This window comes from Lichenostomus cassidix, chromosome 4 (genome assembly GCF_008360975.1).
Source record: "Lichenostomus cassidix isolate B80296 chromosome 4, HeHo_3.0, whole genome shotgun sequence".
NCBI lineage: Eukaryota > Metazoa > Chordata > Aves > Passeriformes > Meliphagidae > Lichenostomus > Lichenostomus cassidix.
Genome location: NC_139484.1, coordinates 42,020,257 through 42,036,831, shown reverse-complemented (window position 1 = coordinate 42,036,831; position 16,575 = coordinate 42,020,257). Strand labels below are relative to the sequence as shown.

At 39.3% G+C, this 16,575-nt stretch overlaps 1 protein-coding gene across 6 annotated transcripts in view; it reads right to left on the bottom strand.

Annotated features, from left to right (window-relative positions):
- MTUS1 (microtubule associated scaffold protein 1) overlaps positions 1–16,575 on the bottom strand; it is a 116,657-nt gene that overhangs the window by 17,695 nt on the left and 82,387 nt on the right. For all 6 annotated transcript variants that reach the window (XM_085058850.1, XM_085058851.1, XM_085058848.1 and 3 more), the window contains one exon: positions 9,706–9,923. In XM_085058850.1, coding sequence (XP_084914976.1) covers positions 9,706–9,923 — 218 coding nt within the window. The remainder of the gene's footprint in view (positions 1–9,705; positions 9,924–16,575) is intronic.

Below are 16,575 nucleotides of genomic sequence, written 5' to 3'. Positions count from 1 at the left end.
AGTAAAATACCAAAAGCACTAGAATAATCCAGTCAAGGCCTATCTTCAGTATTTAATTTAAAGACACATATGCATGTGCTTTGGGCTGGAATATCCAGAAACCTTCTAGTTTATGCCTAACAAGATTCTAGTTGAAAAATCAATACTAGAAACTGGAAGAGCAGAACCAAGTTGAGCATACAGGATCCAGGATTACAGGATAATTTTGGCGCTGTTGCCCAGATAAAACCAGCAATAAGGATCATCCTCATTTAGTTGTCAGAGACTCATGAAGGGTCTTCATACCCCTTTACAATTTTTTCTGGTACAATTTGTGAAGATCAGGTAGATTATTTGGTACCTATTCTTTTCTTATTTACAAAGAATCTATTGTAGGTTGCTCCACAACCAAAACATTCCCCCGTCCATAAACATGGAAGCTATAGGAAGAAACAAGAACAGAGTTTAGGGATAAAAGATTTGCCACAGACATTATTAGGGAAGTACACCTCTGCCATTGAATGCTACAAAACAGTTCTAACATAATGAAGGAGACTTGGACATTTCTTCTTCTGAGAAAGATTAGCCAATTAAGAATCCTTCACATTTTGAAAATTTTACGAGTTCAGGCCTACACAGGTTCCACAGCAAGGACACTTGACAAGGTGAGGTCCAAGGTAAAAGGGTAAAGAACACAACAGCTTCAAGATGATAAAAATTACCAAGCAAGAATGGAACATATTACAAAATTTGTCATTCATGTTTGTTTTGTTGGCAGTTAGACAGCCCAATTACAAGCTGAATAGTATTTTTCCTGGCAACTAGCTGTTTTTGCTACAGCTTGAGATTCAAACAGACCAGCCTGGGGTCATTTTAGATACAAACAAGGGTGAGGACATATCACTGTCTGAACAGTTTCCATTGCTCTGCTTTAAAAGCAACAAGGTCTACAAAAGCCCACATTCCAGAACGAACAAGAGAGACACTTGTACCAAGCACTCAAGCAACCAACCTTCCTGGCCCACGTATCTATACCAAATCTTCACATAAGACAGACACAAGATACCTCCAAGATGTCACGTTCTGAGCAGTTCTCTAGCTGGAATAGGTGGACATTCCTCAAGTATCCCAGAGCGACTTTTCTCATCACAAATATGAGAGCATGAAGTTTTACAGCAAACTGGCAACTCTGTATTTCCATGAGAGGATGTGCAACTAGCCAGACTAACCATTCCAGGTTTCCCAGCACACTCCTACTCCTGGCCAGGTGGGGTGACACATGGGGAGCCCCATGCTCTGCCTGCAGATCAAGGCTTTCAGAGCCACAGATCAACTGTGTCTGGTCAAAAAGTCCTAATCACCTTTTCCAAGTTTCTCCTCCATGTTAAGACCTGCAAGTCCTTCAACAGTTACTCAATATAAAAAAGCAAATCATGGCAGAAAACAGGTTTTGAGTATGTGTTCAAATAAGCTAACACTGCCCATCTGGTAGTAATTACCCACACATCACAGTTCACATTTTAAACAAGCTCACTCCTTTGGGAAACGAAATACGTACTCTTTTGGAACTGTATTAAAGAAAGAGAAATTCACAAGAACCAATAATGAAAAGTCTGTATTTGCATACCAAAATATAAGGATTGTTTGCTTTTTTAATTTCAAGCAGTTCTATCACACTGATATGTATGTGATAAGCCACCTGTCACAGTTGCCTACTCTACCCCAGCAACAGATTCAGAAGAAGCATTATAGACTGCGCAACCAAAAACTGCAAAGCACTGGTACGTTGCAAAGGAAGAGACACAATTTTAAGCCATAAAACATCCCAGGGAATCAGGCCATGTTGTGGGACTTTTCCCATGACACAAATGGAGTAGCCATACTGGAATGTTCTCAGTGCTGGGATGCAATGTGGTCCCCAGGGAAGGTGGAGAAAGGCGCTGACAAAGGCAGTAGCAATCTCTCAGCAGTGTGCAGCAGGACAGGCAGCTCTGAGTCTCAGGCAAAGGGCAGCAACTGAACCTCTCACTGGCATAACTGGCAGGTGGGAACATCTCCGATTGGGAACGCTGTGATCAGCCTTCTGGTTTTAATCAGCAATACACTTTGCAAACAAGTAATTACAAGAATCAAAACTTAAAGGAATAGAAAATTAGTGTTAAATGTAGAAGTGCTAAATATAAAAGCATTGCAATGCTTTTTTTCAAAAAGCATTTCATTACAACAGACTAAATAAAATTTGTTCAGAGTGCATAAAACAAATTAATCAATACAAAGAACGGAAGCACTTAGATGTGTTTTGCTATCATATACATGGCCAAATTAATTTTATTCTTGGAAAGAAGAGTCTGGTTTTTGTAAGCCATTTACTGTCAAACCAAACCAGAAGCACTTACTCCTAAAATTAAACTTAGAAATGCAGAGCATTTAAAAAACATAATAAATTAGTTTTAATAAATTAGTAAATTTGCAAGCACTTGTATTTTTAGACCCTACTGGAGATGTGCTTAGGTTGCATGGAAAAAAACCATGTAATTTAAATATTTTTTAATAGTCATACAGTCTCAGTTGTCAACAGGATGTCTTTCTCATCTGAGGAGATATTCCTCTTGGGGGCAAAACATTAGAAATTCAAGTCTACTCCATTCTTGTGCTGCTCCAGTCATAAAAAGATGATCATCATAATTTGCTGTAATGTAGAAATGAAGTCACATCTTTGCATGAACTCCAGTCACTCATGTGTCATCAGCTACAGCCTGGAGGTAATTATCAAGGGACAACAAAAGGGCCATTCATATCCGCTTTGCAGCATGACATTTGACTTGATCACTTTGGTCCTTATACCACAGTACTTCTACCAGTCCCTGTTCCTTCCTTCCTGGCAAAATCCAATCCTCTAAATAAATCTTCTCATTAGATATTAGCAATTTTAGAAATTAGTATCTTTTAAACTCACCTACTCCATACCTCATTTAAAACCCCCTGGCAATGTCTTTTCTTTTGCATCACTCAATGCAAAAGCAAGCTGAAGAAATTAACCAAGGAAGCAGCACAACAAACAGGATTTACACTCCGTGCTCCAGGTGTATTTTTGAAAGGAGCAGCAGACTATTACTGTGATAAAATAAAAATGCCATTAACAATCTCCAATCAATAAATATACAGTGAAACAAATACTTCTAATTTACTCTTGGCCTCATTTGTGTAATGCACTGCCTTCTTACCAAGTGAAAGATACCATCAGTTTTCACCTTGACATTACTTCAAGCAGAATTAAGACTCAGATAAGCTGATTACTTACATGATAAGCTGATAGAGCTTCACTGTGATTTCTAATATTTTACTTCTTTTATTTACTACATGCATCTGTGGAGATTCAGATGTTTTTTCCCTGATGTTTAGTGTATGAAACACTAAAGCAGAGAACCAGCTGAACAGGATTCCTATGAGTCACTATGTATTTAAGACAGATTTACTTGCAGGCTCTTTATGCTTTTGCAAGCTTTACATAGGATCTTAGGCTCCCAGGGATCTTTGTTTTCCCATTTAGAAGTCATGTCCACCTTCATGCAATAGCCCTGCAAAGTTAGGTCCAGATGTAGTAATATGGGCTATTTAACTTTACTTCTCTATAATAGCCTGTTTTCTACTTTACAGGGTTTCTGAACGCCAATATTAGTTCTTACTTGTCACACAGAGTGCCTCTTTCCTTCCCTGTAAAAACTCCAATCTCATAAAAACTGTTTACCTCATCTAAGCACTTACTTATTTCTCAGTATTTTCTGAAGCTTTCTGCCTCAGTCCAACTCATCTGAGTATGACACAGTCCCCACCACATACCATGCAACTTTGCCAAGTTATACTGTCACAACTTAAGTTCTCACATCTATAAAACTGTTATTACCACTATAAAGTTATCCAGAATGTTGTAATAAGAGTTTATGCTTGAGCATAATATTACATTCTTTTCATAACTTCATTTTTAAGACTATTCAAAATTTCACCTGAAAAGGTAGTACAAATCAAGAGGGAAACAAGATTGAAAGATGTCACTTTCGTTCTTCCACTAACTGCTCCCTTAAATTTTGCAATATATACCTCTATTTTACTACTGTCATTAATTCTGCAGCTTCTTGAAAAATGTAATTACAAGAAATAACAAGGCAGTCATGAAAATCAGGTTCTTTGTGGAAAGCAAAACTGGTTGCCAGAAACACCAAGTTTGTTTCAGACAAAGATGTCTTTTTCCAAGACACCTTTTGCTAGGAGTAGCTATAGGACTATAGGACAAGACACCCAATTCTCTTCAGCTGTAACCCATTCTGAATAATCAGGTGTACCAAATAAATTGCTTAACTGACGCATCTTCTAAAAAGTTATTTCCATCAGAGCCTAGTTTCAGAGTAATTAATGGATTAACATGTTTTTCTGGGTGTTAGAGCTCACAAATCTTCAATCTGTTGCCAAAAACATTCTCGTTCATTCATACCATGTTTTATAGAGACCTTGAGAATCATTTGAAACTTCCTTGCTTTCCAACAGCTACCTGTCAGATATAAGCTGCCAGAGCCTAGGTTTGCTATACAGGGGGTAGCTACTGTGTTATTACTCAATTAATCTCTGTTATGAAACAGAAAGTATTTACACTCCCCAAATTCAGGATATTACATTTTGACTTCTAGGTGATTTTTCTTCTTTTTTTCTTTTTTAAGTAAAGAAGCACAGAAATTATCTCAATTACATATTCTTATTCTCTCATAAAAAGTTATATTTTGGGAAGCCAGATACACCTGGTATGAAAATTCTAATGAAAACTGGCTAAGTTTGATGTTAGGTTCTAGAAAAACAAAACTAAAAATTTTACTCAAAGACAGCTGCTCTAAACAACAGGACCTATAGGTCAAAAGATATGACTGTTCCAAAACTCTTGGGGTTTAGTGACGCAACGTGTACTTCTGCTCCTTAACCTAGATACACATTTCTCATTTGACAAATATAAACATTTTCTGCTGAACTTCCACAAAGGCCAGGACAAACATTTCTGATACATGCGTTCATGTATTCCGAACTGGAAAAAACCCCTCTTTAAACTGCTAAGTTCCCAAGGAAACTAGTATCTCAACTCTTACAGTCATGCTCATGTCAGGAAATGCCAGTTAGAAAAGATCATATACCAATGGTTAATTTCTATTTCCACCTAGAAATGCTGAAGCCTGTTCAGCCACACAATTTCTAGCACATTCCTCATGTTGCTTCCTGTGTCACATCCACAATTAGTGTTATCCACATATTATTGTCAAGGCTCTATATCCTCTCACATGGCCTTTTCCTCTACTAAAACTTCTTGAAGATGGCACCACAACATTCCCAAGTCTGAAGGTTAAGTAGTAGTCTTTGCATAACCATACCAAGAGAAGCACAACAGTGAAACTGAGTTTCTTTTCATTTCTGTAGTGCCCTGTCTCACAGATACAAATTTGAAGCTCATTTCTATAGCAGAATCTGTTGAGAATTACCGAGATGCTTAATTAGATTCATTTATTAAACTAGAAGAATAAAAATGGGTATTCATAATAGTTAAACATTTTACCATAGAAACATTTTTAAACAGTTTGAGCAGTAGTTCTGAATGTGGCAATATGGCAGTTTATGGACTAAACTGAGAGGATGAAAAGACAGTATCTGTCAATTTGCACTTTGAACAGTTACAAAGCCATTCAAGTAACTCCAGCTACACATTACCCTTTCCTTTGACTGCTAAATCTGTCTTACACAGACAAATTTAAAACTAGATTTAAAACCAAGCTAGTACCATGCTGCTAAAACAATCACCCTCCACTCCCAAAGATGTAAGAATTTATACACAGCAGTGAGTTGGAGGTTCAAATAGCCCAGCTGCAGGGCTCACCCAGCCTTGGGGGGCAGGCCTGAGGCAGGGGAAGGTGCTGAGCACCCCTCAGGAGGCAAGAAGCAGAGGCTCAGGCAGGAGCTGCCATAGCCTCAGCCTCGTCAGCTGGTGATGAACTGGGTTTTTTTGCTTCCCAAGGGACCATCTGGCTGCTAGCCACAGCTGCAGACCTCTCAGGAACACATTCCCACCCTACCCTAGCAGTGGCAGTTCTTCACTTCCACTCCTTCCCACAGAGAACCACTGCATGGGGACATACCCAGAACACTTTCGACAAGGACAGACCTGTAAAACTAGACCCATAATAATTTTTTTTCCCTTTCCTGACTAGATGCCTGAACTGGTTTCCCAAAGAAGCCCAAGCATACACGAGGGCTAGGGGAGAGAGGGCAGGGCTGCAAGAGTTGCATCCTCAGCCTGACTTATCACAGACAGTGTAACCATGTATTTAAAGCCTCTGTGAACATATTTGGTACTGAAAGGATAAGAAATAAATTCAAAATGAGAACTTCCATTTTGATCAAGATCAACTCAAATGCAGTAGTGGAAATTTCAGAGCTCAATGCAGTTGAAGGTTAACGGAAAACTGCTTTCCTTGGCACTTCATGGGCTTATTGTAAATGGCCAATTTCACCACTTCCTCTGTACTGCCATTTTTCATTTCTTGTTTGAACTTAAAAAACAGGAAAATAGTCATGAAGTAACAGGAATTATCAGGGGAAGCACAGTAGTCTAGAAAGACTCAACTTGCCTTTGTGATTAGTGTGCAGTAGTGCCAGCACAGACATAGCTGTCCAACAATGGAAAAACTCCCTGTTCTCATCAGCCACACTGTTCATTGCCATCAAGTGTTCTGGATGCCAACAGGTTTTCCATCTAGCATTAACCCAGTTCAACAATAGTTCCTCTGAGGTAGAACTCAGGTTTTCAGGATTTTTTAACTCAGAAGAATCTTCATGAAGGTAGCTAAGCATAGACAGCCCCACGCTCCCTAAAGAAAAACTGATAAATCAAGTGGGAAGGTTTTATCAGAGGCAGCTGTTACTATTGACAGCTCCAGGGTAACTCTTGCAACAAACAGGTTTGAGCTCAGGCAGAGTTTTTTGAAAGATTCCTGCTCAGCTAGAAACAGCAAAGCAGGATTGCTCAATCCCATTTAACCCTTTGACAGCAGACTCTCAACTTCACTCCAGATGGGCTGGCTGCATTTTTGACAGAAGTCATTGCCTGTCAAAGCAAGTCCTGATTTCATTCGCAGCTATATTCCATTTCAAGGGAGCTCATAAGAAACAACTTTAAACTTCTGTGCAGAAATCCATGGGGAACTCTTGGGGAAAAAACCCTAAAACCATGACAGTAAAACCAAACAAATCTAACAGCCAAATCACATCCCAGTAACTTCAGCTTCAAAGGGAAAGCAGGAGAGGCTGCAGCAGATTTTGCCAAGAGACTCAGGCTGGACTGCCCAGCCTCGAAGTGACCCAAGCGCTCACTGCAGTACTTTACTCCATTTGGCCAAGCAGCCTATCCTTCACCCCATCATCCTCACACTGGCTCTGACCACCCATCAGGACAGTCCACGTCACCACCTGGCAAAGAAATCCTCTCTGGCTGGTTTAGCTTTCTGGTAGTGGCAGGCTGAACTGACTGACATCCTGGGGGGCAAACCAGCACCAGAGGAGTCTAGAGCAAGTCCTCCCTCTGGTTCCAGCAAACTGTTTCTTAGGCTGCATCATGTCATGCTCTAGTAGGAAAAGTGGAAGCCCAGCTTTGTTCCTCATGTAATCAGCTCAGCGTGATTTTTAATTTTTTTCTTTTAAACCAAAGAAGCTGAATCTACTTTTAGTTGGCTATGCAGTAGTTAACCCATGAGACCCTACTTCATGAGCTAAAGCCTAAATTGAAGCTTCTTCCTGAGTTTATCCAGAGTTTGAAAACTACATGAAAGGGGTCCCCAAGGGATACTTCGAAAAAATAATCATATGGCCAGCTAAGATTAAGTTAGCTATACCAGACTCCACACCTCAGCCAAAAGGAAAAAAATCCAAACAAACAAAACTAAAACTACACTTCACAGTGCTCCCAGAAAGATTGAAATCATTCAGGATGTTTCTCCCAGCTAACAAACAGATTCTAAGTATTCCTTATAGCACCATGGCAGAAGAGTCCTCCTTATCCCTATGGTATGTTCACAAGAGTAAGGCAGTGACTCTGCAGCAAGTATTGTCATATCTCAGGAAAGGAAAAAGCACCCTCAAAATCAATAACTGGTATGAAAATACATCAATGTATCATATCTAGCTCAATTTCATGTGCTCAGACTTAACTGTCCAAGATTACTAATTTTATATAATTTGACAGAGGTATTTTTTTTCTTTCAATCTACAAAAGGTTAACAAAGAGGAATAAAGAGCAAAATCACTAGTTTCTTCCATGCAGTTCTCTCTTCCCTCCATCTTCACCATCGCTTTTTCCATAATTAAACCCCCCCATTATTAAACAAAACCCCAAATTTAGGCTAGAGCAACTTGTAGAATAGCCTGGAAGAATCAAATTAGTATGACAGGCTTCTTCTCACTAAACATGACATTTATAAAGTATTTGCAAATTTTAAAATGTTGCAATACAAATATTTGAGTGAAGAAACTAGGCCAAGACATTTAATTGTAAGGGTTACCAAAAATCAGTGTGCTTATTATACAGTAATTTGAAGATTGCTGTAGTTTAGCAGTGAGAATTTCACGTATGAATTTCACAATATCATGTTAGATGACAGGCATCCAAAAATCCTGTATCAAATTGCTTTGAAGATCTCAAACTAGCTCCTTAGCAGAGAAAGGTGTTCCAATCAAGAGTTTAAAAAAACCCAACCAACCAATCACAGAAAATTGGCTAAGAGCCACTGCTCTTAGAGTTTAACCAGACTAGGAGATAAATGTAGTATTTTTAGATTAAATGAAACCAAGTAGATACTATCCCATGAGAATGTTACATTTCTGTCAGCATAGTAAGACAAATTAGTTGTTTTTTGTATACCAGACTGTAACGTCACCATATATCAGAAAAACTGAAATGAAATGGATTTTTAAAAAATGTTAGAACATTAGATATAAATGCTAGAGGAACAGCTACTAAAGCCTGCATCAGCTGTGCAGTATAAATTCATAACTGTGTAATTTCCTTGACTTCAGGTTTTTCTTTTCTCAAAAGTTTTCAAAGCAGGCCAATAGTTTCTAGTGTGGTATCAAACTGACTAAGTCATTATGTATTTCAAACAGACTAGAAAAATCAAGATTAAACCACATCAGATTAATTCCACTCCATAATTCCAGATGTGTTTCTATATTTTTATTAATAATTTAAAACACCACCAACAATGGAGGATTCAATAAATAAAACTGTAACAACTCAGACTTTATTCTCAGTAGCTCAAAAATATATCTACCCCTTAAATACTCTTCCATCCGATGTCAGATTAGAAAGCAAGGCCATAGAGACTATCTGTTGAAACCAGTCTTTCTACAAGAACTTGAAGTACATACTTGGAAAGCTACTCAACCCTAAAGGACTCTCTGACTACAAACATTTAAAAACTCTTCTAAAAAGCATGTGAAGCTCCAGAGGCCATAAAGCCAAGTGTCATGCATTTAAATTTTTTCCTATCCAACTGATGCCATAAGCATAACCTCCATAGGAAAACAGAAACCACTGGAATGGGAACACAAAATTTAGGTATCAGTACATTAATGTTTTCGGAAGCCCTCGTTGAGAAGAGTTCAAAAAACTAAAGCCAAAATTGATGAGCTGTAAGTTTTTACCTCAGACTGCAGGTGCTGGATGACAACTGTTAATGCTTCAAACTTCTGGTTACTGGACGTCAGGAATTTTTTCAGCTGCAGGATGATTCCACTTTGGGTCTCACATTTTGTTTTGTACTGAATCAACTCGGCTGCTTTTGTGCCAGGTGGACGTGCATCTGTGGAGGCTTGAGTCCGTATGCATGAGCTCTTGGGACTCCGCTGCTTGCCCTTGTCAACTAAGACAACAACAACAACAACAAATTAGCATGCATTTCATGCGGAAATCTCACCAAAATGTAAAGGACAGTTGCAAAAGAAAGCAGTTATAAATTCCTACAAACACTTGCTTAAATACTAACTAGGAGAAAGGCTTATTTCAGTAGCACTGCAGAGCAGACACCATCAACCTGTCAGGTTAATTCCTAACACCATAACCATGGATACAGTGTTTTGCACTTGATCCTCACCTTCACATATTCTGTGATGCATACTTTTCAGCATACTCTTCACACTGTGCTGTGAACAAATACTTTTATAAAATGCAAGATCTCTGTCATTCTACCTATTCAGTAAATTATTTCTTATATAAGACTTGTCCACTTTTGTGTGCCACATGGATTTCATATTTCCTGCACTCTAAAGTACTGCTGAATACAAAACCATTTTCTCTACATTTCCTTCATTATTTCTCTTCCTTTTAAAGTTTTAAATGTAAAAACTCCCTCTCTGCAGCTCAGGCCTAAGCTATATTAACCAGAGGTCTTGCAGCATTTCTTAGTGCCAGTAATTTCAGTCAGAAGGATAAGACTTCCAAAAATGTTCTAAAATATATTGTATTTCAATATATATTCACGGTGACATTGTTGATTTAATATTCTTACTTATGTGGCAACCTCAATGCTTTCATAGTACACAATCATCTCATGTCAGAGGAAACCAGATTACATAATCCAGCCCTTGACTCGTAAACACTGTATAGGTTACAGGTTTCTCTGCTGCCTTCAGACTGGAAAGGGAGTACAGTACTGCTGTGCAGATAGGGCCAGTTCTACCCCCTTGATCACAAAGGGAATGAGCAAACACTTCTGCAATAAAAGGCTGATGCAATAGATAAATATCCCTTGGCAATTTAATGAAGACATCTAAGCAGATTACTTTGTACAGTTTCATCTTAACAAGATTTCTTCACGATAGAGTGAAAAAACCTGAGAGGTGAGATCTGGAGAAAAGAAAAATAGGAACATGCAGAAAAAACAGATGACAAACTAACCAACAAGACTCAATCCTTTCTGAATCCCAAGCACCTGGTTTGAAGGTTGTCAAATGACCCTAGAATCGTCCCAGCAGTGTAAGGTTCAATCTCACAACTGGAGGCAGTATTAAAAACAGAAGTTTTGATTCTCAGCTAATGTTAGTCTGACTGAAAGATCAGCTATTACATCAATACATCAGTCTTTCACAGCCTTCATTTGTTTTTAAAAGCCATTGAAAACAATTTTCCTGTTCAAAATTATAACATCCTCTGTGACTGTCTTACTGAACCTGGTACAAAGTACCTCAAGAGCCTATTAATTTTCCACATAAATCCTCTCTGGACAAGATTTTCTGCTAGTTAGAGAATTGTCAGCATATTGCTTTATCATGTTCACATGCCCTTGTATTCTTGGAGATTACCCTACACTTCTGCTCAGAGATGCAGACTGTTAAAAGGTGTATTTTCAATTAGAAACATACCATCGTGCAGTTTAATAGTACAGCTATTCAAAGGAATATCAACCCAAATCAGAATACAAATTTGTATGACAAAAGGATCAAGTTTGGCTGCCAGTTCCAGTTATTTTTACCACCATTTACCTAACATGACCACTTTTTTTTTCACTGTTCAGACATAAGAATGTCTTTTGAGTAGACATTTTTACACAAATGCCAGTTCATATCTGAGAGCAACCATGTAAAATTTCCAGCAAACTTATGGACACTAGTGTCTGTAGGAAACTACTGGTTACCTTCTGATCCTCCTTCAGAAATCACAAGAGATAATGATCAAGAAGAGAGAGGGGAAAAAAAGAGCAGGGTCTAGAGAATAAACATGTACAGTCAGTTCTTCCCTTCCCTACTGGGTTACATACTCCTACTCTCTCTTATATTCCCCCACCCTTCCTGAATGCTCCACTTATGACAAACAGAACTAGAGAGTTATTCTTGATGTAAGAGTATTGGGTAAATTCACTGATACAGATGCTAAGGTCATAATTTAACTAAATATTTGAAATTAGTTTTACAACTATTTCTAGGATCCTGACAGAGCTGTGTTAAACCTGAACAAATGTCTGCAAAGAATTTTTACTCTGGGAAAAAATTACATCACACAGTTAGTTACCTAATGAAGAAATGTCATTTAAATACAGTGATACAACAGCCAACCACAAATGACAAAAGGCTCCAATCATCCACTGTTTCCAGAGTTCAGACAGCCCTTATCACTTTGTCAGTTTCATACTGCTGCTTTTATCGTGCTGCCCAGACCACTAAGAATTTTCCAAGAAGCTCATTCAAGTGTCCAACCAAGCCAGCCCTTGATACTATACTAAAAAAAGCTGAACAAAAAACATGCCTGAAAGTGAAACTCAGTGATATTCCTGTTGGCAATTTTATCATAGACATGTGCTATACACAGCCACTTCAAATGCTGAAAAGCATGAACCCTCTATAGCATGAACTGCCTCTACAGATTAACACCACTGACACTACGATGTTTATTTATGGCCTGTGTACCTCTGGGCAATGACAGATCATTTCCAGATTTGTACAGAAGGCATGCTGTGGTGTCAAAACAAAAGCCATGCTTGCATTAAGACAAAGCCATCATGAGTCTGATTACTGGTATCACCACATCAATGATGGAGTCTAATTTAAAGACAGTATTGGTTACCAGTGAAAGTCCTTCTCACTTTGGCCTGTTTACCAGCCACCTTTATACAGTCAGACTTGTAAAGCAGCACAATTTCCACCTTTAAATTACATTCTGGGCTCCTCTCCAACAGGCTCAAAACCACTTTACCCAATGTAGTTGAGAAATTCAGCATTGGAAGACTAAAAATCAGATTTGCAAGTATTGCATATAGCAAAGTAACTGGACAGAATCACCATCTAAAGTCCTGTCCTTCTTCATACCAGTAAAGAAAAAAAATATAAGTGGTGATTTTGGAAAGACTAAGCCTTTTGACCATTGAATTTGATTCAATGAATTGAATTTGATTCAACAGCAGATTTGATTTGGATCTTGGAAAAGGTCCACAAATCCTCTCACTCCCTCTACAGTCATTATACCGATGGCATTAAACCCATTCCAAGCTTTTCCATAAAGCAAACTGTTTCTCATACATAACTTCCCTATTTAATAGGTGTTCAGAAGCAAGAAATACACAACTGTCAGTACATAGGGTGTGTTCCATAAAGTTACATTTAGGCGCTGGGGCTCGGCTCAGAACTTGGCATACTATCTCGCTGGCTGGCTATCTCAGAGCTTGCATCGTGCTGCTGGTTTCCTGAGCCTCCCTACATTGTGTATTGTTGCTGGATTACCAGAAAAATCTGTAACACACTTTTTGGGTTTGCAGAACCAAATCAAAGCCTTCCTTTGCATATCATGTACTTGGAAGGTATGTGTAGTAGTATCTAACAAGAAATTATTTTAAGCAAGAGATTCAATTTCTAAAAATAGAAGAAAACCCCACAACACCTACATTTCTTAAAAGCATTTCAAATAGCCTAAACAAATTTCTTGACAAGCACAAGTAGAAACAACCTTACTTCTCTCCCCACACTTGCAATCACAATTGTCTTACCCCCAAGCACCTTCTTTGCACATTCCTCATCCAAATTGCTAGCTTCCACAGGTCTTTCAAAACCCATGTGCATCTGGTGTAAGCATTTTTCAAATAAAAATCCTTGCTCAATATTTTCTCTCGTGGGAAGATGCAGGCTGGTAAAAACTTTCTGCCTCTCCTCCATTTTCTGGAAAGCCTTGTCTACACATGTTAAATTGGTGCTCACTTCTTTGATCAGCAAGACCAGATCAGCCTGAGTATTTAATCGAGCTTCCATTTCTTCTCTTACTCGCTGGATTTCCTCAAGCACAGTTCTTATATCCAAATGACTGGACTTCACCTCTGCTTTGAGATCTTCTTTCACCTGTTGCTGGCTCCTCTGCAATGCTAACACCGTTCTGATTTCCTTCTGAGATGTTTCCACATCGTGCTTTAGTGCCTTCTGCCCAGCCTGCATTGCCTCCTGGCTAGCTTTCACTTCTGCCAACAAAGCAGCGATGCACTCCATCCCGATCCCACAGGAGTCACAGGACCTCTTCCAGTGTCACAGCTGCCAAGCAGTCAGGGACATTTGTCGGCCAGTATTAGATTTCCCAGGGTAGCAAGAGAGCTAGCACACAGCCCTTGGGATGGTATCCTACCTCAATTTACAGCACCCTGCAGTGAAGGTACTAGGTAAAAGTCTTTGTTCAAGGTGAGCCAAAGGCACTAAATAAAAGACTTCAACAAGCAGGGCTGCAGTCAGATCTCCTTCTGAGCACTTAGCCAGAGTACTAATCAGTTTAATTGGCAGATTATGCCACACCTGAATTTTTTAAAATCTTTTGCTGACATCATTGTACGTGGGACGTCACCCCGAAAGCCACTCCCAACAGTCATTTGATCTGTGCATCAATCAAAGTATGCCTAGGCATCAGTAACCATGTTTTTTGCAATGCAGCCAAATGCTCCGCGAGAATGCAGTGGCCCTTCCTTTATGACACAAAGGCTCAAAGAGATACTGAATTGCCTCCAGAAGCTAAAATCCAAACAGTTCAACAGTGCATAGTTATTTCAATTTTATATTCAACAAGGTGATTTTGCACCTGTCCTTCTGCTAATGTTTGCAGTGAGGGTTCAGGAGTACATCTGTGGGCATGTTTGACATTGCCCCGCTCCCACTGAGTGCCCTCCTTATTCACACAGCAAGTAATATTCTTTTGGCAATCTCTGGAAGAACACAGTTCCTGAGGAAACCCTCTAGTCCACAAACAATAAAGATCTATCACAGCAATGCGGGAAAACTGACTAATGAGCTATTTTTGGCAGGTTAAGGAGGCCAAGCCCTTTAGCTATCGGGTCTCAGAGTTAGCTTTTCTCTGTAAAAGCTAACGCTTCTTACTTTTAAGCACTGAACTCTTAATAGGTCTAGGCTACATGTGAAAACAGGTAGTTAATGACACCAGGCTGTTGCCTGTTGTGTCACACAGCAGTTTAGTTACTCAATCACTCGATTCAGTTTGGAAAAAATGACCAATACCATGTAGATCTTGGTCTACAGAAGGTGTCAGTCTCTGCTTTCAAAGAGGTGAGCAAGCACTTGGTACAACACCCAGCAGAACAGGACTGAGACCACACAAAGCTGGAGCTGAAAGGAGAATTTATACACCACACCTTTGGCCCTGTCACGACTGCAGGATACTTTCAGAGGCAGTGATGATGCCAGGCCAGAAACCTACGTTATCCATCAAAAACTGCAATAACTCCCATAAGAATTGTTTTGGGCTGGGAAGCATCACTAGGAATGCCAATAGCCCATGTGTGCACAGATGCAGGATTTCCAAATCACCACAGTACTGCTGGCCAAAAAGCCAATCTGGGAAGTCCTGCCTTCAGTGAAAATTTACTGCTTACTTGCCAGTTCTCCTCCTACATTAGTCCAGAAATACCAATGGGACCAGGAAGGTATCAGAGATGCACCCTCCATGCACAGCACCTCATGGCTTGCAGGTATTCCCCAACTGGTTTGCTATCACAGCCCCTGGTGAACACAAAGCCAATGGTTGAGCTTTTTTCTGAGTCTCTGTATCAGACAGCAAAATCCATTTGAAATTATTTCCACTGGTTCTGTTGGGATAAAGCTAGAAAACAGATGAAAGGGAGGGTATTCCCAGACTCATGGATGTAGCCATCCAAGATCTGAATCTTCCTAAGAACTTTAGGCAGCTAACATGAATCCTGTATTTATACTAAGATAAATAGCTCAAGTGCCACCCTGCATGAGTTTCACTTTCTGAGTATTTTAAAGGTATAGGTCCATGAACAGTGATTCCATGAAGCAGTGATTTCAGCTGAATAACAAAAACAAAAAAAATTAACCCCCCCCCCCCCCCAAAAAAAAGAAAAAAAAAGATTTGGGGGTAAAAAAAAGTCTCCAACTGATACCTCCTGATCCCTCTGTAGTGGAATAGGTTCCTCCAGACACCAGTTCAGAGCAGAATCCGAACTACAACATCAATGAGTGCTTGAGGGAAGCCTTTCTCAATAAGCTACATTGAAAGCCTGGATGACAAAGCTCAGGTGACTAAATTAGGTGCTGCAATTGTCATTCCTGTCCAGTGTCATCAAATCCAAAAGCTGCAGCCTCCTTTCCACAAGTGTGCAACCCTAATTGCCAAGTGTTCTCTGCTATAATGTAATATACTGAAGATAACCTAGCCTTGGAAACTGGTCTCTTGCTCCATATGAACACATTAATACTACTGAGACTGCAGTCAATGTGTTTGGTAATCTTCCTCACTTAAACTAAAATGGGCTGATTGATCATATGGAATCTTTGGCAATTTGTAAAGATCGTCCTTTTGACGCAGATTTGAGGCAGGTTTCTTTTACTTTTCTCCATTTTGGAAGATACTCTTTAAAACCTCACCTAAAATTAAATTTACAGGCTAATACTACAAAGCCAATTTTAAGTCCACAGAAGTTACTGCTACTCTGAATTTTACAACCTGTCTCTCAACAGGAATACTGGGCAGCTAATGACAGATGTAGAACAGCTTTTATCAATGCACAAGTTTCC